Source organism: Pelophylax lessonae (genome assembly GCF_965119305.1).
Source record: "Pelophylax lessonae genome assembly, chromosome: 10".
Classification (NCBI taxonomy): domain Eukaryota; kingdom Metazoa; phylum Chordata; class Amphibia; order Anura; family Ranidae; genus Pelophylax; species Pelophylax lessonae.
Genome location: NC_138777.1, coordinates 37726331 through 37752284, shown reverse-complemented (window position 1 = coordinate 37752284; position 25954 = coordinate 37726331). Strand labels below are relative to the sequence as shown.

Genomic DNA, 25954 nt, shown 5'->3' with positions numbered 1-25954 from the left:
GCCCCAGTGCAGGGTAGCAGCTATCACTTTTAGTGTTTTGCTGGTTTTCCTTGGTGCCATCTTTAGCTTGAGTGCCATTAGATCCTTTTTTCTCTCCAGTTCTTCTGCACCTCATGACTCAGGCAATGGCTGATGTCCTGTGTCTCTGGTTCTCGTCAGAATAGGTGGACAGAAGTGTGTCAGCCGAAGGAAGGGTACAACTAATGTATGTCCTCACACAAGCAGCAATATTGTGTGCGAAAAACCCCAACTAATTAAAAAAGTATAGGTTACCTCTCGCTAGTGTAGCAGAGACATTTACATAGGGGGATAACACACTAAGTGAAATAACACCCTACAAAATACAATATGGTCACAATTACAGGGAGATTCTGTCTTACCTGATCCACGCTGTAGGTTTCCAAAATGGACCAAACTGTACCTATCACAATGGGTATACTCCCAAAAGGGGTCTTCAGAGTGTGAGTGCCATAGGAATAGGCCATGGCCCAGTACCTGTATAACACCCTACAGCTAACTAAACTAAATGTTACACCACATGTCAAGGTGAGCACTGAACGCAGGATCCAGTGACCGAAGCAAAAATCACAGGCTGGCCCCTCTGATGTGGGGTCTGGTTACTGTTTCCAAGATATACATCGAGGGTAAACAATGCAGAAACTGCCAGTGAGCCCACAGAGGCAATGAGCAGCTGGATCTTGATTGAAGAGTCAGTCGAAGTAGTGACAAAAAATTAAAAGAATGGTTTAGAAAACTTCTCCAAAGGAGAAGAGGTCTATCAGTGGGTGAGGTTATATGAGAGTGCACTGGGGTGTTTCCAGCAATACTTTTGCCAGTGTCCAGTCACCTGAAGGTAGTGGTCTGATGGTCTGGGACTCAATATCTTGCATCATGTACTGTACTATTAAGATAAAAAGTTTTGGCAGGAGTTAGGCTTCAACAATAAATGATAATCAGGAACGGGACCTGGATCCTTTAAGCGAACAACATTTTGATGCCCAAAGCAACTCCCCCTGCTCGGATCATCACTCTTACAAAGAACATTTTCTTGTTTTACTGGTCCTAACCTGGCTTAAAACATTGTGAATAATGTGAACACGAATAATGAGTAAATAGATTTAAACGAAATAACTGTTGATAGAAAACAATGCATAGTCAATTATTAGACAGGGGGATGCTGCATCTTTGTCTCTGCTGCCTTAAATACACTAGTATGATTTTTTTCCTTTATGAGAAGAGGAAAATATATGTACACACACATATATATATATATATATATATATATATATATATATATATATATATATATATTTCAGAATTCTTTTAGGGCTGGCTAGGAGGTATTCCTTTGATGGTGCCTGCTCAGCTAAACATGCATTTGCATTAGGGAGAACTCAGCACTATCTGTAATGTAATGAACATATTCCAGTCTCTTCATTCAGTGTGGAAGAATTCTTCCCTGTTTAGGCACAGCAGAATTAGTATCTATTTTACACCAAACAACAACAAGTAAAACATTTGCTTTGGCACAGTGCTATGATGAAAATGCCAAATGAACATAATGCTATGTTGCACCAACCAGTTACCAGAATTAAAAGAAATGTACTGAAGACATCTATAATCATGCTTGTATTTATCTTCCCAGTGTGTTATTTATCTATAGCTGGGCACCCCCTATTGGAATCCTTAGTGAACTACAAGGAATTTGTAAATATTTCAAATTCAGATTTATAACAAGAGAATGAGAAAAGAAAGCAAAGTTGCTGCCCATAGTGAGCAATCCGTTTCTTTAATTCTGTAGGATAATTAAATAAATTGGCCAGTCACTATAATAGATATGCTATGCTCCCATTTTTTACACTACAATTTATTACAGAGTTGCACTGAGTCGCTTGCAATAAAAGTAGCAAGGGCAGAGGGAAGGGGGCACCATTCTCTAGATGAGTAGATTAAAACTGGATTCAGACCTTTGCAATATGGTACCATATGCATATTAATATTCATTAACATGTGTTGCGGTAAGGCCTCATTTACATGGATGGCAGTCTCTACTGCCCCTCAGAGAAGCCACTTGCATGCATATATTTTTTTTTTTACAGCTGAAGAGGAATTTTGCATTGGTTTACTGCACCACAACCGTGAACCAATCATTTGACATATGGTTGTGGTGCAGTTCAATTGACTTCAGTGTGTGGCACCTGTCAAACTCAACATGCCAAGTAAAAACTGCTGCAGCCACAGCATGTGTGCAACCCCCTCCAGCTGCCATGGTGGGTTTTAGTTGGGTGGGCAGGGAGAAGTAAAAACGCAGATCATCCCCCTATTTTTATTGCCCCCCCTTGCCATCCATGTAAATGAGGCCTAAGGCAGTGCATTTACTCAGTTCATTTATTTGGAATTCCCCACAAACAAACCATTTTTGCAGAACACCACAATGCACAGATAGTTCACATCTTGGTGTTGTTGTGGTGCACTAAAATGCAGGTCCATTCTGGTGTGTTGGGGATGTGCATGGGGGGGGGGATGTGCATGGGGGGGGGGGTGAATAAAAAAATAAATGGTTCTACAGTGTAAAGACCGAAATCCAGCCTGAGTTTGCAGGCGTTTGGGAGCGCTCAGACTCCTCATTAATCAGCAAGCTGGGCAAAGACACCTCAGCAATCTCAGACCCTTGCAAGAAATGATAAGATCAGGAAAATCTACAATTAACACATTTTAGATTTGTGGAGTATCATCCAATTCAGACAATTGCAGTTCATGACCCACTCGATTCTGACAAATCACACAATCTGCAGCCTAAGTCACCTAATTTATGAATGGATTCACTCCTCACAGTCTTAAATCGGGCTCTAAAGAACGTTGCATTGTCTGAACCCCCTTCCCTTCCACAACCATAAAATACAATTTTGAAAACTTTTTTTTATTATTACTCTAGTATTTTCATGGTGAGAATGATGTGTACCCTCTAGTATTTTCATGGTGAGAATGATGTGTACCCTCTAGTATTTTCATGGTGAGAATGATGTGTACCCCATTCCAGCAGCATCATGGGATATCAATGTTTGATGTCTTATGGGGCAGCAACTTACAGAGATTGGAAGGAAGAGGGAGGACCCGAAGGTAGGTCATTGGGAGCCAGCTGCGTGAGCCCTGAATAGACAGAAATAAATAAGGAGGCATAGGACCTGGCATGCAGTGGGTGATCAGGCGATCACAATTGTAAAACACTGGATTCCTTTGCTGTGACTGACAGCTCCTTCAAAATGACTGGGATGCTCTAACACAAGTTAATAGGCATATGTGAAAATGTGTTAACAGAACAGGCAGATGTGAAGAGGCCCCCATGGAGTAAGTCCTATTGCTATGATGCCTGAAATATGACTTGCACCTCAGTGCTGACTTATGTAAAGTAAACCAATCATAAAGACTAGGAAATTAGATTTTGGAGCCACTTTGCCATATTGCAAGGAGGGCATTTTTCAATTTTCTGACAAATTTAGAAAATCATCCTGTCCACAAATTGAAACGGAAAGTTAATATTTATTATCAATACATTATAAAAAATGGCATATGCAGCAATTATATTTCCCAAATTAAATTTTCAGCAGAAGTGTAGTTTTTCGTTGAAGGGACTCTAGGGTAAGATGAACATGTTACTTTGGTCATTACTGCACAAGTCAAGATGAAAAACAGGCAGGCAACTTCTGATTTTGCTTACTTACCAATATCAATTTCCTTATGGTTTTTAATGAACTCCGCAAGCTCAAAATTTCCAGCAATTATAGCAACCTGCAAAAGTGAAGTAAATGATTAATCAACAGCGTTTTATTTTTGATTTAGAAATTAACAGTATTTTTATTTTTATACGATACCATATATCCGAATACTATGGGAAGTTTAAAGTGTTGCATATACAGAAAAAGCATAATATGTTTTTGTTAAAAGGTTAACAATTTATTAAATTTAATAAAAAATGTTTTAAAACATTATTTTTATAGTAAATTTGTACACAAAGTAAAGACCGTTTCTATTTCTATGCCTTTGCTTTATTTAACACTGCACATGAAAGGCACAGACAATATAAAAAAATGCATTATTCTCAGTTGGTCCCATCCTCACTGGTGGAATGCTGGGCATTGTGAGAGAATAAAGCAGACTCATTTTAGGGGTGATTCTAAGATTCTAAGGGATTTAATTAAAATACTTTAACATGGCATAGAAAACACGCTGCAATGCTTTACAAATGCATCAAAAAATAATTTTCAAATGCATAAAGCTTGAACAAGCCTTAAAGTCATATATGCAGTTAGGATAATGGTATAAAACCAACACTTGGATGTCACAACAGGCACAATGTATATAGTTTTAGCTTATTCCACAGCTCACCTGGTGCCCAAAACCCCAGGGCATTCTATTACAGGTCTCTACTGGCATCAGGGTTCATGAGCCCTAATCCACCCCTTGCACAGGCTCATCGGACATTTGATATAGAAGGCAAAGGTGTAATGGTGTACTACTGCAATCTATAGGTACAGAACTGAAGTACCAAGCATGCACAAAACTATAATGCATGTATAGCTTGGCAAAAAGATTAAAGAATGACACAAATATACATTTTTACAAAAGTCTGCTGCTTCGGTGTTTTGAGATCTTATCAGATGTTATTATGGTATACTGAAGTATTATAACAAGCATTTCATAAGTGTCAAAGGCTTTTTTTGACAATTACATTAAGTTTGTTCAAAGAGTCAATAATTGCAGTCATGAACCTTCTTTTTCAAGACCTTTGCAATTCGCCCTGACTGATGGGCAGCCCATTCTTGCATAATCAATGTTTGGAATTTGTCAGAATGGGTTTTATTTACTAAAGCTAGAGTGTGCAAAATCAGGCTCACTTCTGCATAGAAACCAATCAGCTTCCAGGTTTTATTGCCAAAGCTTAACTGAACAAGCTGAGGTTAGAAGCTGATTGGTTTCTATGCAGACGTGAGCCTGATTTTGCACTCTCCAGCTTTTGTAAATAAAGCAAAATTTGTGTTTTTTCCTTTTTTTTTTTGTTCACCTGCCTCTTTGAGGATTAACCATACATTCTCAATGGGATTGAGGTCTGGGGAGGTCAAAGACCTAAAATTTCGATGTTTTGTTCCCCAAGCCACTTAGTTATCACTTTTGCCTTATGGCAAAGTGCTCCATCATGCTGGAAAAGGCATTGTTCCTCACCAAACTGTACTTGGATGGTTGGCCGAAGTTGTTCTCGGCGGATGTTTTTGTACCATTCTATATTCATGGCTGTGTTCTTAGGAAAAATTGTGAGTGAGTCCACTCCCTTGGCTGTGATGCAACCCCACACATGAATGGTCCTAATATACTTTACTGTTGGCATGACACAGGACTGATGGTAGCGATCACATTTTCTTTTCCAGACAAGGTTTTTTCCGGATGCCCCAAAGAATCAGAAATGGGATTCATGAGAGAAAATGACTTTAACCCAGTCCTCAGCTGTCCAATCCCTGTACCTTTTGAAGAATATCAGTCTGTCCCTGATGTTTTTCCTGGAGAGAAGTTGTTTACTGCCTTTCTTGACACCAGGCCATCCTCCAAAAGTCTTCGACTCACTTTGCGTGCAGATGCACTCATACCTGCTGCCATTCCTGAGCAAGCTCTGCACTGGTGGAGCCCTGATCATGCAGCTGAATCAATTTTAGAAGGTACGTCCTGGCGCTTGTTGGAGTTTCTTGGGTCCCCTAAAGCCTTCTTCACAGTAGCTGAACCTCTCTCCCTGAAGTGCTCGATGATTGAAAAAAATGGTTGATGTAGGTGCAATATTAGTAGTAGCAATTTTCTTGACTGTGAATCCCTTTTTGTGAAAAAACAATGAAACTACACGTTTTCTTGCAGGTAACCATGGTTAACAGAGAAAGAACAATGATTTCAAGCACCACCCTCCTTTTAAAGCTTCCAACTGTTATTCTAACTCAATCAGCATTGCAGAGTGATTTCCAGCCTTGTCCTCGTTAACACTGACACCTGTGTTAACGAGAGAATCACTGATATGATGTCAATTGGTCCTTTTGTGGCAGGGGTGAAATGGAGTGGATTTTTTTTTGGGGGGGATTAAGTTAATTTTTATGGCAAAGAAGGGCTTTGCAAATAATTGCAATTCATCTGATCACTCTTCATAACATTCTGGAGTATATGCAAATTACCATCATAAAAATGAGGCAGCAGACTTTGTGAAAATGAATATTTGTGTAATTCTCAAAACTTTTAGGCCACGCCTGTATATTGCAACACTAGCAACTAGAAGAAGATTTTTATGCATGTATACACATATGCATGTTTATACACCGTTAAGCACGTTTATGCAAGGTCTTTATGAATATTTTACTCAGGATCTTTCCAAGTATAAACTTCAGTAAAGGATTTTGTACATGTCCAAGAGGCCTATGTAAGGATCCTTCCTCAGTTTTCCTATATATTACACGCTTGGTGTGTAAATTATCAGAAAAACATTCAGGAGGTTAAGACTTCAAACCACTTCTCCTATTAGAGCAAGGGAAAACATATTACATTTTTTTTTCATTTCAAAAAGTATTTAAAAAAAATGAAGAAATACTTTGCCCAAGCAAGGAAAAACAATAGGTTCACTTAAATACCTCCCTTTCACTTCACCACAACTTTATGATTCAGCCCTGGTTCACACTAATGCGATGTGGGAAACACAGCGAATCCTGTGCGTTTCCTGCACCACATTGTAATCGCACAGCGTCCATACGCTCTGCTGCGGGTGTCAATGTTAGATCAACAACACCATGAAAGAGTGTGCATATCGCAGTTTGATTGCCAGAATTGGATCAAATGCGATTCAGGTGCAGAAAAAAAGGGTCCTGCACCATTTTGGTGCGGATACAATGTGATTTGAGCCATACAAATGTATGTGATATGTACAGGAATGCAGTGTGAACCCAGGCTCAAGGAAACAAAGTGAAGAAACACTGTACAAGTTCCAGTTTTAGTGCAAGTTAGTTGTCTGCACTGCAGGTGGCAGTATAGTACAGGGGCCAGGCATTTAAGTGAATCTGGTTCTTTGCCCTACATGTACAAAGCTCATGTTTAAATTAAATCTGTATTAATATATATTGCTGGGATAGATAAACTGAGCCTATCATTATCTTATCATTCCTAGAGAGCATGTGGTTCCTCTTTCCCATCCGTACTAGCTCTGTGTCCAAAGACATAGGACATTTGTCACAGGACCTTTGCCAGAAGGGATGGGTTAGCGAATGTAAACTGTGCTCCTTTCATTTAGTTGAGATTATATGACCAAATGCCTACATTTTTGGTTAAATGACTGGAAACCTATGTGACAACAGCAGAACAAAGAGTCCTCTTTTACCGATGTCATCTACTGTATCTGCGCTCTACTGTGCTGGCGGTGGGAAGACATAGCTGAATGAAGAAAATTAGGGGCACATACCGTAGTTCATGTACAGGTAAATGAATTCATTTTTTGATTCCTTACTGGCTAATCGGTTATTTCTTTCTGCAGCTACAATGACAAATTTATATGGTGGCAGCCATGTTTGCTCCATTTATATGCATGAAGTCTTTTCTGCTTGGTAGTGCAGCTAAATTAATCCAGATTCTGATTATTTTAAAGCAAGAAAGACATACAAGTTACCACTAGAGGGAGCATTTGGAGATCTGTATAACAAATATAGTATGAGTAAAAAAAATTCACAGCAGATATAATAAATTACTTAAAATTTCACACCAATAACCTAAACAGAGTTAGCCTATAACTAAAGTACTGTGTTTTTTCCTTGCAAAAAATGCTGAAAAAAATCCCCGGGGTTTCCGATAATTGTTATGGTAAAGCATCATTACAAGTGCAAACACACACGTATTTTCCAGCCGAGCCTTCATTGAATTGTCACTAGTATTATACATCGACAAATACACAGTTCATAATACTAATCAGCTATATTTTGTCAACTTGACAGTGAATCCTTGTTGGTTTCCATTCAGCCCTGTAAATGATTTGATATTCACATGACATTTTTCCATTGTGACGGCCCACAAGTGCTAATCAAGGCTTCAAGTTAAAAAAAAAAAACACTCTGGCAGAAAGCATTGAATCAGGGGATAATGAGCTCCCTCAATGAACCGCAGCCTGCAACATCAGAGAATGGCCTGACAGCGTTAAATGCTGAAATGTTGGAAAATAAAACAAACATCTGCTTGGATCGCTAACTCTCAGCTCTCTGTCGCTGGTTCAATGACATTTATCCCAGGCACATAAGGCTTCTGCAGACTCCATGATGTGCTTTAATTCTGCAAATTCTTTGCATACAGGTTATTTACATTTGTTTTATGAGTTTGGAGACACAAGTAGTATATACTCCATCTGTATATATCTCAACTCTTCTTCACCCTTCTCCAACTGTGTAGCCAGTCTCTATCTCACCACGGTTCTCTTCAACTGTGCAACCAATCTCCACCTCACTGCAGGTCTACTAAATTATTCAACCCCATTCCAATTCTGCAGCCAGTAAAGCCCCGTACACACGTACCGATTGTCGGCCGAAAATGTTCGGCCGCCGAACGATCGGCCGATTTTCGGATTGTTAGTATGATGCTTCAGACAGCGCACTTTCGGTGGAAAAGAATCTGTCTTGCAAGCATGAAAATTTTTGTATGCCGACACCAGAGCGGCCGATTGTTCGCCAGTCAGTACAGAATTCGGCCGACAGACAGCAGATTTGCAAGACTGGGCATGCTCAGAAAAGAAAAAACACAGGGAAAGTTAACCATTACATGACATCACTTCTGCAGTCGGCTGTAGTCGGCGGACAAAATTCTTGTGCAGTCTTTTGCACTTTTCAACAGACACCGACAGCCCTGGACAAAAGACGGCCTATCGTTCGGCCGACGATCGGTACGTGTGTACGGGGCTTTACTCTACACCCTTTATCTGTGCAACCCCACTCAACTTCTTTGCAACGTTCTTCAACTATATAGCCCTCTCTACAAAGGTCTTTAGCTGTGTAACCCATATTTCCAGCTGTGGAACCCATCTGCATCTCTTCACAGATTCCTACAAAACCCAACCCTTCCTATCTCTGCACCCCATGGTTAAATCCATAATCCCACCAAACCTTTCCTCTTTATTTACCCTTTTTGCACTATTATCCATTTCCTTTCACCCATTCTTCACCACTGCCTCCAACCCCAACCTGTAAAAAAACAATCCCCATTGCCATCACCTAAACTAAATAAATGGTCACAACATACATTTTTCATGTTATATCATTAGCATTGTAATAACAATACCAAAAATAGTTATTTTTTATGATCCAATAAAGGGTTTCTTGAAAAAGGTTCCTTTAATTTTGCGAGTTCTGTCTGTCTGCTGGTCATCTCTTTTCACAACTTCTGGGATTCCCTATATGCTTTGCAGGGTCTCCCCTCTTTTTTATTACTTTTAATTTCTAAGGACTATATATCCCATGGTACCTTGCGGCCTGCAAGTAGTGATTCCTTTACTGACTTTGCCTCCTGAAACTTCTCCTCTCTGCACCTCTGTAGTTCATAAGCCAGGTTCTGTGAATTCTGTGACACAGTAATGCCTATCAACAAAGCATAGTGAATAGGTGTCACGGTATTCAAAGAAGTAAATGTGTGGGGCGCTTCATAAAGTAAATTTATAAACTTCAAGATTGCTCAGATTGTTAGGAGTTGGCTAGAAATAATTGAAATACAATATTCAATTGAATATCTAATTTTACATGTTTACCACAGATACACTTTATGTGATAAAGTGGCTGGTAGTTTGAGATGGGTTCTTGCTGCATGAATTTCTGCAACACAGCTCAATACTTTACCCATAATATGAAGATTTTACTACATGGACTAGAAAATGGACCCCAGAGTAAATTCCATACACTAAAGGAAAAATATTACACTGTCCTATAGAGGAAGAAAAGTGAATATCCCCAATTTATTGCTCTATAAAATGAACCAAACTAATGAGCAAAAGTGTCATACATTGCCAAGTATTAGTCCTTAGATGTTATGGTTGCATTAATTTACTAGTCCACGTTTTTTCCTTTATTTTCACCGCATGATTCTTGCCACTTACATACTTCACATGATAACCAAGGTTCCTTACTCCTGATATGGTAGGATGGAATGGGGCATATTTTCCACAGGTCGATACTGTTACCCACCAAATATTCACTGCAGTCCCCGTGGAAGACAGAAGTTTGCAGTGGGCCTTGCTTGACTAAAAGAAAATGGAAGAACTCCTATTTCTGCTTCATGGATAGTGTGGCCTTGATACCATAATGGTAACTCTCTCCAGATATTATCATCAGTACAACTATGTAAAGTAAGGCTGCATTTCCTGAATAGTTCTAAGGGAAAACCATAAGCTTTAAAACCAAAAATACTATATCACAGATCTGTGCTGTCATCTGGATAAATAAAGCTATTTTTCCCCAGAGTATAACTGTAAAGTGTTGGGAAAATAAAAGTTAGGATGGCCATAAACAGACCTGACTGACAGCCTGATGATGTAGGAATGGATATTTTTAGTATTGCCCCTTGGATGCAATAAAAAAATCTAAGGACTTTAAAAAGGTCCTAGATTAAAGCCTCGTACACGCGCGTCGAAAATCGGCAGGGAATTTTCGTCCGACGACCGATCTGCCGATTTTCGGCTTGTTAGTATGATGCTTCCGACAACCGACTCCGACTTTTCGGCCGAAAAAAATCTGGTGTGCAGGCTATAAAATTTTTGTCCGCCGTCAAAACACATCCGATTTTCGTGCAGTCAGTACAGATTTCGACAGGGAAAAATCTAATGAGCAGGTCTGGGCATGCTCAGAGAAGAAAGAACACAAAGAAAGCAAACCAACACGACATCACTTCTAAAGTAGAATTTTGTCGGGCGAGAAACTTCGTGTGCAGTCTAGGCACATTCCAACCAACAAAACACCACTCTGGACAAAAGACGGACGATCGGTCGGCCGATAATCATTGCGTGTGTACTAGGCTTTACACCCTGAAATCTCCATTTAATCCCGCTGATTCTAAAGCTGGCCATACAGTGGGTATGGAAAGTATTCAGACCCCCTTAAATTACTCACTCTTTGTTATATTGCAGCCATTTGCTAAAATCATTTAAGTTCATTCTTCTTCCTCATGAATGTACACATAGCACCCCATACTGACAGAAAAACACAGAATTGTTGACATTGTTGCAGATTTATTAAAAAAGAAAAACTGAAATATCACATGGTCCTAAGTATTCAGACCCTTTGCTGTGACACTCATATATTTAACTCAGGTGCTTTCCATTTCTTCTGATCATCCTTGAGATGGTTCTACACCTTCATTTGAGTCCAGCTGTGTTTGATTATACTGATTGGACATGATTAGGAAAGCCACACACCTGTCTATATAAGACCTTCCAGATCACAATGCATGTCAGAGCAAATGAGAATCATGAGGTCAAAGGAACTGCCTGAAGAGCTCAGAGACAGAATTGTGACAAGGCACAGATCTGGCCAAGGTTACAAAAAGATTTCTGCTGCACTTAAGGTTCCTAAGAGCACAGTGGCCTCCATAGTCCTCAAATGGAAGACGTTTGGGACGACCAGAACCCTTCCTAGAGCTGGCCGTCCGGCCAAACTGAGCTATCGGGGGAGAAGAGCCTCGGTGAGAGAGGTAAAGAAGAACCCAAAGATCACTGTGGCTGAGCTCCAGAGATGCAGTCAGGAGATGGGAGAAAGTTGTAGAAAGTCAACCATCACTGCAGCCCTCCACCAGTCGGGGCTTTATGGCAGAGTGGCCCGACGGAAGCCTCTCCTCAGTGTAAGACACATGAAAGTCTGCATGCTTGCTAAACAACACCTGAAGGACTCCAAGATGGTGAGAAATAAGATTCTCTGGTCTGATGAGACCAAAATAGAACTTTTTGGCCTTAATTCTAAGCGGTATGTGTGGAGAAAACCAGGCACTGCTCATCACCTGTCCAATACAGTCCCAACAGTGAAGCATGGTGGTGGCAGCATCATGCTGTGGGGGTGTTTTTCAGCTGCAGGGACAGGACGACTGGTTGCAATCGAGGGAAAGATGAATGCGGCCAAGTACAGGGATATCCTGGACAAAAACCTTCTCCAGAGTGCTCTGGACCTCAGACTGGGCCGAAGGTTTACCTTCCAACAAGACAATGACCCTAAGCACACAGCTAAAATAACGAAGGAGTGGCTTCACAACAACTCCGTGACTGTTCTTGAATGGCCCAGCCAGAGCCCTGACTTAAACCCAATTGAGCATCTCTGGAGAGACCTAAAAATGGCTGTCCACCAACGTTTACCATCCAACCTGACAGAACTGGAGAGGATCTGCAAGGAGGAATGGCAGAGGATCCCCAAATCCAGGTGTGAAAGACTTGTTGCATCTTTCCCAAAAAGACTCCTGGCTGTATTAGATCAAAAGGGGGCTTCTACTAAATACTGAGCAAAGGGTCTGAATACTTAGGACCATGTGATATTTCAGTTTTTCTTTTTTAATAAATCTGCAACAATGTCAACAATTCTGTGTTTTTCTGTCAGTATGGGGTGCTATGTGTACATTCACGAGGAAGAAGAATGAACTTAAATGATTTTAGCAAATGGCTGCAATATAACAAAGAGTGAAAAATTTAAGGGGGTCTGAATACTTTCCGTACCCACTGTACACTAGCAGAAAAAAATGTGTCATTTGGTCCATTCGTTTGTTTTTCGTCCAGTTAATGGGCACAAATAGAAAATCGGTTTTAACTTTTCAGTGCCGAAATATAGAAAGAACAGTTTGTAAAATTCTGCCAAAGGAATGATAAATTGAAAGGTTAATGTGTTTCTCGCCTGAACTGTTTGCACTAGGCATATGTGTCAAAATGAGCGAGAAACTGATTCATTTATGTCCAAATGATTGAATGATTTATTGTTCAAAATTCGGTCATTACATGATGGCACGATCGTCTGCTCTCACAGCCGAGTGTTCGTTTTTCGAAAATAAGTTTGAACGATTTTTTAAAACAGTGTATGGCCAGCCTTAGGTATCAGTCCTATTTATGTAATCACTCCTAGAAGCACAGAGAAGCACAGTATCATCTAAATATTCCTTTGGAAGTTTTGCAGTTTTGGTAAGCATTTTCCCAAAACTGCTGCTGGTCTATTTAAGTTCGTTACAGGTCCCCTTTAAACTGGCAGTTAAACCAAAAGCATGCATTGTTATAAATAAATAAGCTATCGTTTCTCTTTGCATTATAGTAGCATCTGCTGTTAAAGAGGAAGCAAAGTCTGTAGTTTTTGTTTTTTTTCTTACCTGGAAAGTAAAGGCATAATGTGCTAGCATGCATCGCATACTAGCACATTATGTGACACTTACCTCTATACGCAGCCCTTGTCGTCCCCACTGGAGGCAGCATCTATCTTTGCCCGTTTTCCTTTCCGGGTCTGGAGACTCCAGCTGTGCTACTGGCCGGAGCCGCATGATGTCACTCCCGCTCTGACGTCACTCAGGGCGGCCGCTCCTTCAAAGCGCATGAGCTGACTACGTCATCGGCGCAGTATACAGTAAATATCTCCTAAACAGTGCAAGTTTAGGAGATATTTACAGTACCTATAGGAAAGCCTTATTATAGACTTACCTATAGGTACAAACATTACAGGGGGGTTTACAACCTCTAAGTACTACATATACCCTAACTTTTCCTCTCTCAGAACATAACTTTCAACTTTTAAAATCCATGCTCTGTTCACACTTCCTGATCTCCTCTTATGTTTTTCTAATTGCAGGGAAGGGCTGCAGTTTAACCACTTCTGGACCGGAAGGATTTGCCCCTTTAATGACCAGGCCATTTTTTGCGATACGGCACTGTGTTACTTTAACAGACAATTGCACGGTCGGGCGATGCTGTACCCAAATAAAATGTATGTTTTTTTTTCCCCACAAATAGAGCTTTCTTTTGGTGACATTTGATCACCTCTGCGATTTTTATTTATTGCACTATAAACAATAAAAAGGAGCGACAATTCTGGAAAAAAAAAAAAACAATATTTTCCACTTTCTGCTATATAACATTCCCCAAAAAAAATGTAAAAATCTAATTTTTCATCCTTTTAGGCCAATTTGTATTTTGCTACATATTTTTGGTGAAAAAAATCCCCAATAAGCGTACTTTGATTGGTTTGCGCAAAAGTTGTCATGCCTACAAACTAGGGGAAAGATCTATGTCATTTTTTTTTTACTAGTAATGACGGCGATCTGCGATTTTAAGCGGGACTGCGACATTGCGGCGGACAGATCGGACCCCTAACTGACATTTTTTACACTTTTGGGGGGACCAGTGACATTACTACAGTAATCAGTGCTAAAAATATGCACTGTTACTGTAATAATGACACTGGTAGGGGAGGGTGATCATTGTTAAGTGTGAGCCTAGGGGGTGTTTTCTAACTCTATGGGGAAGGGACTTGTGAAATGAACACAGAAACCTGTGATCCTATATAGAAGGATCACAGGCGCTCTGTGATCATTTCAGAGAGAACCATGGTCAGCTGTGTTTACAACAGCAGACCATCGTTCTCTCAGTGGGGAGCAATCGTGGGTGCCTGTCGGCAATCGTGGCCTCTACCCCGTGAATCGGTATCCCCGCTGCCTAGTGGGGGCGGGCGCGCCCCCAGGAGCGCTCCCGAGAACTGACGTACCCATACGCGCAGCCAGTATATCTGTGGTAGGTGGTCAGCAAGTGGTAATGTCAGCCTGTGGGAAAAGGATTTGTTTATCTATCAATCTAATCCTGAGATTTACACTGCCACACAACACAGTCCTGTCTGGCAGGGGTGGGAACCTAATCCTTGTCTGCTGCGGTTTCACTTTCACTAAGGCTGCATGCACAGCTGAGCAACGGGAGGTCAGCGGGGGACCGGGACATGCAGAACACCACAAGAGACCGTGAGTGATCCCCAAGACACTGCACATGCGGCCAGCATGGTGACTCAGACAGACTCTGCTGACCAGGCTGGGACAGACCCTGATCAGTTTCTCATGCAGGCCATTACTGGTTTCCAATCTACCCTTACTAATAAAATAGATGCCCTTCAGATGGATATTGGCCTGATCAGGAGAAACATGAAGAAATTCAGAGGTCATTTGACGGAGGCTGAGAGGCGCCTGGTTGACACGGAGGACACAGTCCGCGAACACACAGCAGACCTACACACACTTCGTACTAAAGTTAGGACCCTGGAGTTTAGAGCAGAAGATTCTGAGAATCGCAACCGCAGAAATGACCTGAGGATTGTTGGGATTCCTGAGGTAGCTGAGGGCCAAAATCCAGCAGCTTTTGCTGGGTGCCTTCCCAAAGAGCTACTACCACGGGCCCAGTTCTCCCCATTCTTCACGGTGGAAAGAGGGCATAGAATGCCATCTATAAGAGGCCCAGTGGGCTCCCCACCTCTCATTTTCATCCTGCGACTCTTACACTTTAGGGACAGAGACCTGGTCCTAAGGGAAGCGATAAAACAAGGAGAATTGCTATTTGAGGCAGCTAAAGTGATGATTTTCCCAGATTTCTTAGTGAAGACACAGAGATTGAACATGTCAAGCAGGCACTTGCCCGCAAAGGCCTCAAGTATAGTATGTTTTTTTTCCGCCCGGCTTCGGGTACAACAGGGCAATACAGTACAATTTTTCACTTCCCCCAAAGAGGCATCTAATTGGGTGGAGACACTGCTCAGATCATAGGCCCCCTTCTGAGTGGGCTACGACCACTACCCTTTTGCCTTACAAAATAAATGGTTCTACAACTATGGACATGAGTGTCTTAAGTATATTTTGAGTTAACCCATGTTTCATTTCCTTTGGCTATTTCATGTCCCCTTTGGGATTTCATCACCTTAAAATATTCCATGTATGGAAACATATACCCGAATATGGACTTCTTCAACTATATCCTGTAATGGAAGGCCTGATCCGGCCGTTTGGATTAATTCTCCCCCCTTAGTTGGCAAGGATGTTTTTTGATTCCCTAATTCTGGGAGGGGGGGGGGGGCTTCTACGTTTAACAGTTAAACTTTGATTGTAACTAAGGATGGTGCCCCCGAGACGGACGAAAGGCAACGTGCCTGACATTTGTGATTTTGCAGGGTGGACGGAGAAGGGACGGTTTTACTTGGGTTTTGGTTATTCTTATATTGTCTTTTGGCCTTTTAATTTTTGTATGGTATGTACAGATCTGAAATATCTGCTATGTGACGAGATAGATGCTAAATGACTCTATGCTGCTGGCTCCCACTTGGGGATCTTTCCGGGGTTTGGTTGGAGATCTGAGGTCAACTTATATTATAACAAACTTATATGGCTCCTGTGACACACTTATTTCATGGAATGTACAGGGATTAAATGCTAAACTCAAGTGCACACTATTGTTTAATTACCTCAAAACATACCAGCCCCTCATAGTTATTCCACAGGAAACACACCTGGTGGGGAGAAAAATTTTGAGTCTTAAAAAACCGTGGGTGGGTCATTATTACCATGCCACCTACTCTACCCACGCGAGAGGGGTCAGGATATTGATCCGGAAAACTCAACTTCCACCTCTTGGATCTCCATCTGAACCCCGAGGGCAAATATGTAATTCTGCACACTGTCATTGACACAGTGGAGATGGTTATCGTGGGGCTTTATCTACTACCTCTGGCCGGTGTTTCCCTGCTCGCAAAAATAATCCAAATTGTAGCTTGGTACCCCACTGAAAAGTTATCCTAGCTGGGGACTTTAATATTGTCCACATCTGAAAAAACTCACATCAGATGCCGCTACTGAATTTACTCTTTCCAAATGCGCAGATGCCATTGACCTATATGATCTATGGCGCTGGAAGCACCCAATGGAGAGAAGTTTCACTTGTCACTCGGCCACCTATGCCACTTTCTCCTATATAGACCTCTTGTATGCCAGCGGGGCAATGCTCCCTGCCATACAGGGAGTGTCTATCCTCCCGCGAGGGATCTCAGACCATGCCCCAATGCTTGTACACCTCAATGTAGGTTTAGACACATCACAGGGCTTGAAATTGTGGATATTTTCCAGATATTGGATTTTGAATGAGAAGGTAGAACCCCAAATGGTTAGGGATATTTCGCACAACCCTGGGACGGCCTCCCCTGAAGTGGTTTGGGATAACTTAAAGGCATTCACTAGGGGACAATACAAGTCTCATATCAACGTGGCTAGACGTGACTCCCAGGCTGCCCTACTCGTGGGGAAAACATGAGCCCAGGAACTGGAGGGACGATATGCTACCTCCATGGAGGGAACAGTATACCAAGATATGCTTCTAGTATATAGAGAGGTTTTCTTTTTTTAGAGTCGATGTCTCCTCTAAGGCCCTCCTACACCAGTCCCAGGAGGTTGTTTGATCAAGGAAACAAGGCAGGTAAACTGCTAGCATGGTTCTCCAAAGATCAAGCTCCCTCTTCTCATATTAAAGGTATACTAGATGATGGGCGGGCAAATGTTGAAGGATCCTTTCCAAATTAATGGTTGTTTTGCTTCCTATTACCAGCAGTTATATACCTCTAGAGCCCAATACTCCATGGACCAACTGAATCAATATTTAGATGGGATAGACTTCCCAGTACTTAGAACTGAGGCCCGCCGGCGGTTAGACACCCCCATATCACCAGACGAGGTTAAGCGAGCATTGGTATCTATGCCAACTGTTAAGACCCCAGGGGTGGATGGCGTACCGGCCGAATTTTATGAAACACATGCTGACCTCCTACTTCCGCGTTTGTATGAGGCACTAAAAGTGGCGCTCACTGATAACCTGCTCCCCCCCCTCTATGTCCGAGGTGCTAATAGTGGTGATCCCCAAACCAGGAAAAGAACCAACTTCCTGATCATCCTACCGTCTGATCTCCCTATTGAATGTCAATGCTAAAATCCTAACTAAAGTCCTGGCCAACATGCTAAACTCAGTCATTCTTACTTTAGTGCATGGAGATCGGACAGGATTTATGCCAGGTAAAGGTACAGACATCATTCTCCGGCGGCTTTACACGTTATTGCTGGGTCGGACTCGGGCTCTGGCTCAAGAGTATTGGCCTCGCTGGATGCGGAGAAGGCATTTGACTCCATGGAGTGGGGGCATTTCTGGCGGGTCCTTCAAAAATTTGGGTTAGGGCCTAAATTTCCAGACTGGGTCAAGCTCCTCTACGCACACTCTGTTGCCAGGGTCCGAACCAATGGCTTACTCTCCCCCCCTTTTCCCACTGTCCAGAGGGACGAGGCAGGGTTCCCACTTTCACCAGGACTGTTCACACTTGCTGTTGAACCAATGGCGATCCGCCTACGTGGGGCGGTAAACATGGAGGGTATATCAAACTATACTACTGGGCAGCGGTTCTGGTAGCTGTAAGATGGTGGTTTAGTCAGTCAAGCCAGCATTGTCATGAGAGACAGCAAAGATCCTAAAGTGGGTGTGTTTCAGAATATTTTATCTGTATTATAACCAAATAAGTAAAAGATGTTCTGAGATTAAGGACACAAAAAAGGACTGAGTGGACTGTAGGCTAATCCCTGAGCAGATAGGCTGTATTCCCTATATGCCTTTCAAGGTTTAATTTTCAGTTTTGACCTTTAAATGCTCATGGGACAAAACAGTAATTTCCGAAAAGTCAGAAAAACGACACAAAGAAATGTCCTTAAGTGATGTATTACCCTTACCATATCTATACTACAGCAGCCAAGGTCATGTGTGAAATGCTGGCATAAGTCACATAAATAGTCAATCATATGGCTCCAAGAAGTCCTGTTCTTTCCAACAAAGCTGCAATGTCCTCTAATTGATGTATTGCTGCAGTTGAAAAAAGCCTCTGTCACAAAAAGCACACACAGTACGAGCTTGATACTCAAGCCTTCAACACAAGGTGAGGGATCTTTTTTTCAGCCACATGATTGATTCTCAGATCTCATTGGACTCAACTGAAAATAATAGACTGTTTATTAAGCAACATTCCTTATCTCAGTGTGTAAGCTTTGTGAACCGAGCATTCGGTGTGTAGAGAAAGTGGAGTTCCTACCTTCTGTCCACTAGTTTTTACATCTGCCTCTTGGTGAGCAACGTGTAACTCCTGTCAGTCCACAAAATCTGTTCAATATTTCAAGTTTGCCAGCTGAGGGAACTGCCATCAGATCCTTGCATATTTTAAGGAAGGAATGTCTATGGGGGAACTGCCATCAGCTCTTTGTATTTCTTAGTAAGGAACTTCTATGGGGGAACTGCCATCAGATCCTTCTATATCTTAGGAAGGAACTTCTATGGGGGAACTGCCATTAACTCCTTGTATATCTTAGGAAGAAACTTTTATAGGGGAACTTCCATCAGTTCCTTGTATATCTGAAGGAATTTCTATGGGGGAACTGCCATAACTCTTCGTATATCTTAGGAAGGAAATTCTATAGGGAAACTGCCATTAATTCCTCGTTTATCTTAGGAGGGAACGTCTATGGGGAAATTGCCATAACTCTTCATATATATTAGGAAGGAATTTCTATAGGGGAATCGCCATTCATTTCTCGATTATCTTAGGAGGGAACTTCTATGGGGAATTGTCATTAACTCCTATTATATCTTAGGAAGGAACCTCTATGGGGGAACTGCCATTATTATATCTTTTGAAGGAATTGCGATGAGAGAACTGAAGGAATTTTAAGGGGGGAACTGCCATCAGCTCTGCCCCCTGGTGAACAATGTGTAACTCCTGTCAGTCCACAAAATCTGTTTAATCTTACAAGGATGCCAGCTGGGGGAATTGCCATCAGATCCTTGTATATTTTAAGGAAGTAATGTCTATGGGGGAACGGCCATCAGCTAGCTCCTAGTACTGCCATCGGCTCCTGTGTATCTTAGGAAGGAACTTCTGTGGGGGAACGGCCATCAGCTCCCTGTGTATCTTAGGAAGAAATTTCTATGGGGCAACTGCCATCAGCTCCCTGTGTATCTTAAGAAGAAATTTCTATGGGGGAACTGCCATCAGCTCCCTGTGTATCTTAGGAAGGAAATCCTATGGGGGAACTGCCATCATCTACCTGTATATTATATCATAGTAACTTTTTTGGGGGAACTGTCATTAGCTCCTAGTACTGCCATCGGCTCCTGTGCATCTTAGGAAGGAACTTCTGTGGAGAACTGTCATCAGCTCCTTGTGTATCTTAGGAAGATATTTCTATGGGGGAACTGCCATCAGCCCCCTGTGTATCTTAGGAAGGAACTTCTATGGGGGTACTGCCATCAGCTCCCCGTATATTATATCATAGAATCTTCTATGGGGGAACTGTCATTACCTCCTAATACTGCCATCGGCTCCTGTGTATCTTAGGAAGGAAATTCTGTGGGGGAACTGCTATTAACTCCCTGTATATCATAGGAAGGAACTTCTATGGGGGAACTGTCATTAGTTGCTCATACTGCCATCAGCTCCTTGTATATGTGAGGAAGGTATTTATATGGGGGAACTGTCATCAGCTCCCTTGTATATCTTAAGAAGGAACCGCTATAGGGGAACTGCTATCAGCTCCTTATGTATCCTAGTAACTCCAGCAGTTACAGCTCTACGCAGGAAAACCCAGTCCCACCTACCTGCAGAAGTCATTATAACTCTCATGTTTGGTCTTATAATTATTTTATATCATGGAGAACGAAGCAGGGGGAGTGAGATTCCACTGAAGTAGAGGCAGAGACCACTGTGAGAAGATCACTATTGGGGGCCCCTAGAAATAAAAGAACTAATGGGGGAGATTTACACAAACTGGTGCACACAGAATCTGGTAGATCTGCGCATAGTAACCAACTTGCTTCTAACTTCAGCTTGTTTAATTAAGCTTTGACAATAAAATCTAGAAGCTGATTGGTTGCTATGCAGAGCTATACCAGAATATGTGTGCACCAGTTTAAGTAAATCTCTTCCAATGTGTCACTTAATCTACCAGCTTCCATGCACAATTAAAATAACCTATTTTATGTGACCTCTGACCAACACAACACCCAAGCCCTGCAAGCACTGCTTATTTCTGTCTATGTGCGTGTAAAAGTTGTCATTTTTTTCCTGATTGCTATCACACTGACCACAGCAAGAAAATTGCCCCAAACATTAAATTCTACAGTTCCCTCCGAAAACCATAATGATTCTTAGAACCAGCAGGACATTTTTATTAGACCTGCATTTCACTTGCAGCTCTATGCTGAAAAGAAAAGAAAATCAGTTTCAACTGCAGCCCACACATTGCGTAACTCCCAGCACACATGAAGCGAAGCGCAAGAATGCAGGAATGAGAAATAAGACTGCGGAACCCAATAACATAATCCTGCTTCTTAATACAAGCTGAGGAAGCTTTCACTTAATTACCTCTTAATTTGTTAAGTGTATCGTGGACGAAGCACTTCTAAATTAATTTAGGAAACGGAATTCTGCAATCACAAGTAATAAATTAGCGCCAAACTGCTACAACAGAGAACAACCCTGAAAATATTTTGTTAGAGGCAGCTGTGAAAACGGGCAGAGGGGTCCTGCTGCCGCTTGGATTGACAGAATAATACACTGACACATACAGAATTCAAGCAGCAGTGTAATTACCTTCAGCTCTTCTTCCAGTCCTGGCTGATAGTGCTCATCTCATCCCTGACTATTCCCTGCCTCTGGTATCCTCCTCCGAAATATATGCTTGAGCTTGCTCCTGCTGCTATTGAGTGATTTGCCAATAATGGCCTGCTTACTTATTAAAAAAAAGTCTCTTAGCAACCATTTCTTAGATCTTAATGTGTAGCTGCTCCAAATATGAATCATTATTCCATCTGTGCTTTGACAGTGAGAAGACAATGATCTTAAAATAGTTCCTACATGTCAGGTGTGGTCACTTTTGTCAGTGATATCAGAGCAAGAGAACCTGTCTGGCATGGGAGACCTCGAGATGATAGAAGTGTGCAGATGATGGAATGGATTTGTACATAATATAGTGTTATGCAAATCTCTTGTGGTGTTGTGGCGCACACTACGACATGGCAAAATTATTTTTTTCTTCTTTTTAATTCATGCTGCCATTGCTGAGTATTCAGCAGTGACAATCAGCAGCTTTTCTTAAACTCTCAAAAGCCTTTGCAAAAAACAGCACAGTACAGGATCACTGCACTGTATTGGGACTAGACCCTAAACGGCTATGCTCATGTCAAAAATGTTATTACATTACAACAACACTCTGGACCTTGAAAGGCTTAGTAGAAACATTCCACTTTATCATATTAGTGATATGATATGAGAAAAAAAGGTGGGAGCTGCCATTACGTTTGTGGCTTGAATGCCATGGTTTCAGTGCTTTGGAGTCACTGAACCAAAACAGGCATGCAGATGCTTCCCTGGCTGCATGTTTGTTCCAAATCTGTGAATGTACTAAACCCAGCAATAGGGAACTAGTATTTTCAAGAGAAGGTTAGCAAGGGAAGCTGTAACTGCCCTTGTTCGGCAAACATTGAACCTATAGCAGAAACCACAGTAACTTCTTGGGTCGGATTGCATCCCTCAATCATTCTAACCCAGTGTTTTATGACTTAGAATCTCACCATTATATTGTTATGCGATTTTCTTTACACTACCTCTCATCAGCCCTGGAACACTTGTCAGACAAGTTAAAATTCTATACTTACATGACTACTCAAATGATACAATAAGGGCTCTTTCACACGGGCTTTCCGTGTGAGAGCTCCGCTGCGGTCCTTTTTTTTTTTTTTCACGGAGCGAATGACATTTCTGTCATCCGCTCCGTAGGTCCGCATATCATCCCATCCGTTTGCGGATGATATGCGGACCTAATGTAAGTCTATGGGGATTGCGGATGTCAGCGGATGACACCGCTGACATCCGATTTTCCTTACTTTCCGTTTTTTGAACGGAGGAAAAATAGGGTTCTGTTCCATTCGAAAAAACGGAACAGAACTGAAAGGAAGGAAATCGGATGTCAGCGGATGGTATTCCGCTGACATCCGCAATGCCATAGACTTACATTATGTCCGCAAATCATCCGCAAAAAAATAGGATGATTTGCGGACATACGGAAAGCCCGTGTGAAAGAGCCCTTACTACTTCTGTCACATCACCTCTGTGCCATATTTGGATCCCTCTTCATCCCAATCCCTCCTACCCAGTGCCGGATTTATAAGGGGGCAAAAGGAGCAATTGCCCCATGCCCCCCCCCCCCCCTGCCCGAGGGGGCACCATATTTTCTTTCTTTTTTTTTAAAAATGTAATAATTATAAAATTCGTTTTATTATTAAAAAACAATTAACAAAGCGTGTGAGAGTTTCAATATACGGAACAGTCAAGCCTGACTTCAGAGCCAAAAAAAGGGATGGGGGCATCTGGCAGATGTTTTACATTTCAACTTCTAAATTGAGATATTTGTTTTAACATGACTTGTGTCACAGAACTTATTGCCTTGTTTACCACATAAAAGTGGGTGGGACAAGGACAAAGTTAGAAAAATGTTGGAAAGTGCCAGGCAACAGCCCTGATCCCAACATGTGGGAGTGAAGTTAATGACCAGCATCAATTTATTGCAGTGAGAAACATGATAGAGAAGCTCACTCCCCTGCTTCACCCTGACTGGGTCAAGGGGCAAAACCAACACTCCCCGATCTTGAATACGATAAAACTTTATTAGCAAGTTTTACCAAAAATTACAAGATTGGTCGAATTCAGGACAAGCGTGGCCCTGGATCAGAATTTGGGCAGAATGGCATAGCAGTGAGTCAAACAAAATTGGCAGAGTAGAAGACCTTCCTTCCTTTGGTGTCTTGCACTGAGTGTAGTAGGGAAATCAACTCCTAACCAGTGAGTTTCTTTCCGTATCCCGAATCCTGTCATATAATATAATTTCTTTGTTTAGGGGTCCCTGAAAGAGAACATGCCCCAGGCCCCCCAAAGTCTAAATCCTGCATGGTTCTTACCCCAGCTTCAGCTTTTTCTGTCCAACCTCTATCAAACTACAAAAAAAAAAAACCTTTTCTGAGAGTAATATGTAGAAAGGTACAAATGACTTTCAATCTGAAAATATGCCTGTAAAACAAGTCAAATGCCTTCAGTATATTCCAGTGACCCAGAACAAACATACAGCAAGCTTAGTCAGAATATCTGAGATTCTCTTCTGCCTAAAATTCTGTTACTATTCCTTGGACTAACTCCCCATTTAAACTGTTTGTATGGGCCATCAAAATGTATCTCTTCAAAGCGGTATCTCTAGCTATATCTCTAAGCCAGTCAATGACCTCCAGCCATAGCCTTTTTCCCTTACTTTGAATGAGTTCCTACTTCTTCCATACACATAGGGGACTATTTTTAAAAGTTTTCACACAAGATCCACACAACTTTTACCCAGTCCAATTAGAAAATGGTGAGTATTAGGTAAAAATGGTGTAGATCTTGATAGATAAACCCCATAAAGTTCTGAGACTGATCAGAGCAATTGCAAACACGCCATCCATCATTGCTTAAAATGTTAAGTGATGCAACATGCACAGTACTATTTTGCAGCACAATCACCTAAATGTTTGATTAAAACAACTGTTTATTCAATCTGTACACAAATATTTCACCAAGCATTTAGAAACAAATCAGAAAAACTCCACCATTGCCGAATAATGCCTAAATTGATGAAGCGTTCTTTGAATTGATTGAGCTGAGGGTATCTAGTTTGGGATTTCTGTTCAATTTCATGAGTTTACTTGCACTGAATGCTCTACTGAATGATCATATCAATATGTCAAAAGTGAGGGGGCATCATTATATTGTAAGCTTGTATAGTCAGGGCTCTCTTACCTTCCTAGGTTTTTAATCTATAAATGATTGTGTGGAGTTTGTAAACGGCTCTTCTTTATTATTTTATGCACAGCACTGTGTAATATGCTAATGCTTATAAATGAGGAATAACAGCAGTAGAGAATGCTTACGGTCACGTATTTGCCATTCCATTGACCTTACAGAACAGGAGGATAGGAAAACGTACTTCTTAAAAAGCACATGGACTCCCCAAGTCACATGTCTAATAAATAAATACACTTTTCCTGGGCTTACACTATGAATGAAAGGAGGATCGCTTTGCTAGACTAGTTGAATTCATTGATGCCAGTCCACTCTGTGATAAAGTATGCATTTATCTTTTAGAATTCAGGTGTTATTGATGGGCTTATGTCAGAGCCAGCTTTTTATTATTCCACAGCGTGCTCCTGTCTGCTAATAGCTGCCTTTAATGTACACTTATTTCAGAATACACTTGAGCCTTGGAGAGGTGCTCTTGATCCAGTGTTGAGAGCAGAGAGAGGATTTTTATCATTAGAAGCAAATTTCAATCTGTAGATGATACTTAAAGACTATTCGATATATACATCAGAATTTTAACCACCACGTGCCTGACAGCTCTGACAGTTACTGGATACGGGGGCGTTCGATCAAAATAAAGTGTAAATGCTAATCTACCAAACTCATTGACCATGGTCGGTTTACCTTTAGTAATTGCTCTGTCTCAATGGAAACAGGGCACCTACGGTATGGTGCCAACAAAAGACTAATTTTTCTTTACAAAGAGGCTGTGGACATCTTGAAAAATGGAAGCCTTTATTTTATTCTTAAAATAAAAATATCTATGCTAAATAGGGCTGTTCCTTCTCACTGTGTCATCTGATGTAGCACTGAGCAGCTACCACCTCCTCCTACCAGCACAGGTATTACCAGGTAACTAACCCCCCCCCCCCCCCAAAAAAAAAAAAATGTATGTATTGAAGCTTACAAGTCCCTAGATGCAGTGGCTGCATTATAGTTTTCTTTTTTTTAAAAAAGAACATTTTAAA

At 41.4% G+C, this 25954-nt stretch overlaps 1 protein-coding gene across 4 annotated transcripts in view; it reads right to left on the bottom strand.

The window, feature by feature from the left end:
• The window catches only part of SHANK2 (SH3 and multiple ankyrin repeat domains 2), a 976209-nt gene that overhangs the window by 565942 nt on the left and 384313 nt on the right, over positions 1-25954 (bottom strand). For all 4 annotated transcript variants that reach the window (XM_082271109.1, XM_082271110.1, XM_082271111.1 and 1 more), the window contains exon 10: positions 3723-3789. In XM_082271109.1, the coding sequence (XP_082127235.1) occupies positions 3723-3789 (67 nt within the window). The remainder of the gene's footprint in view (positions 1-3722; positions 3790-25954) is intronic.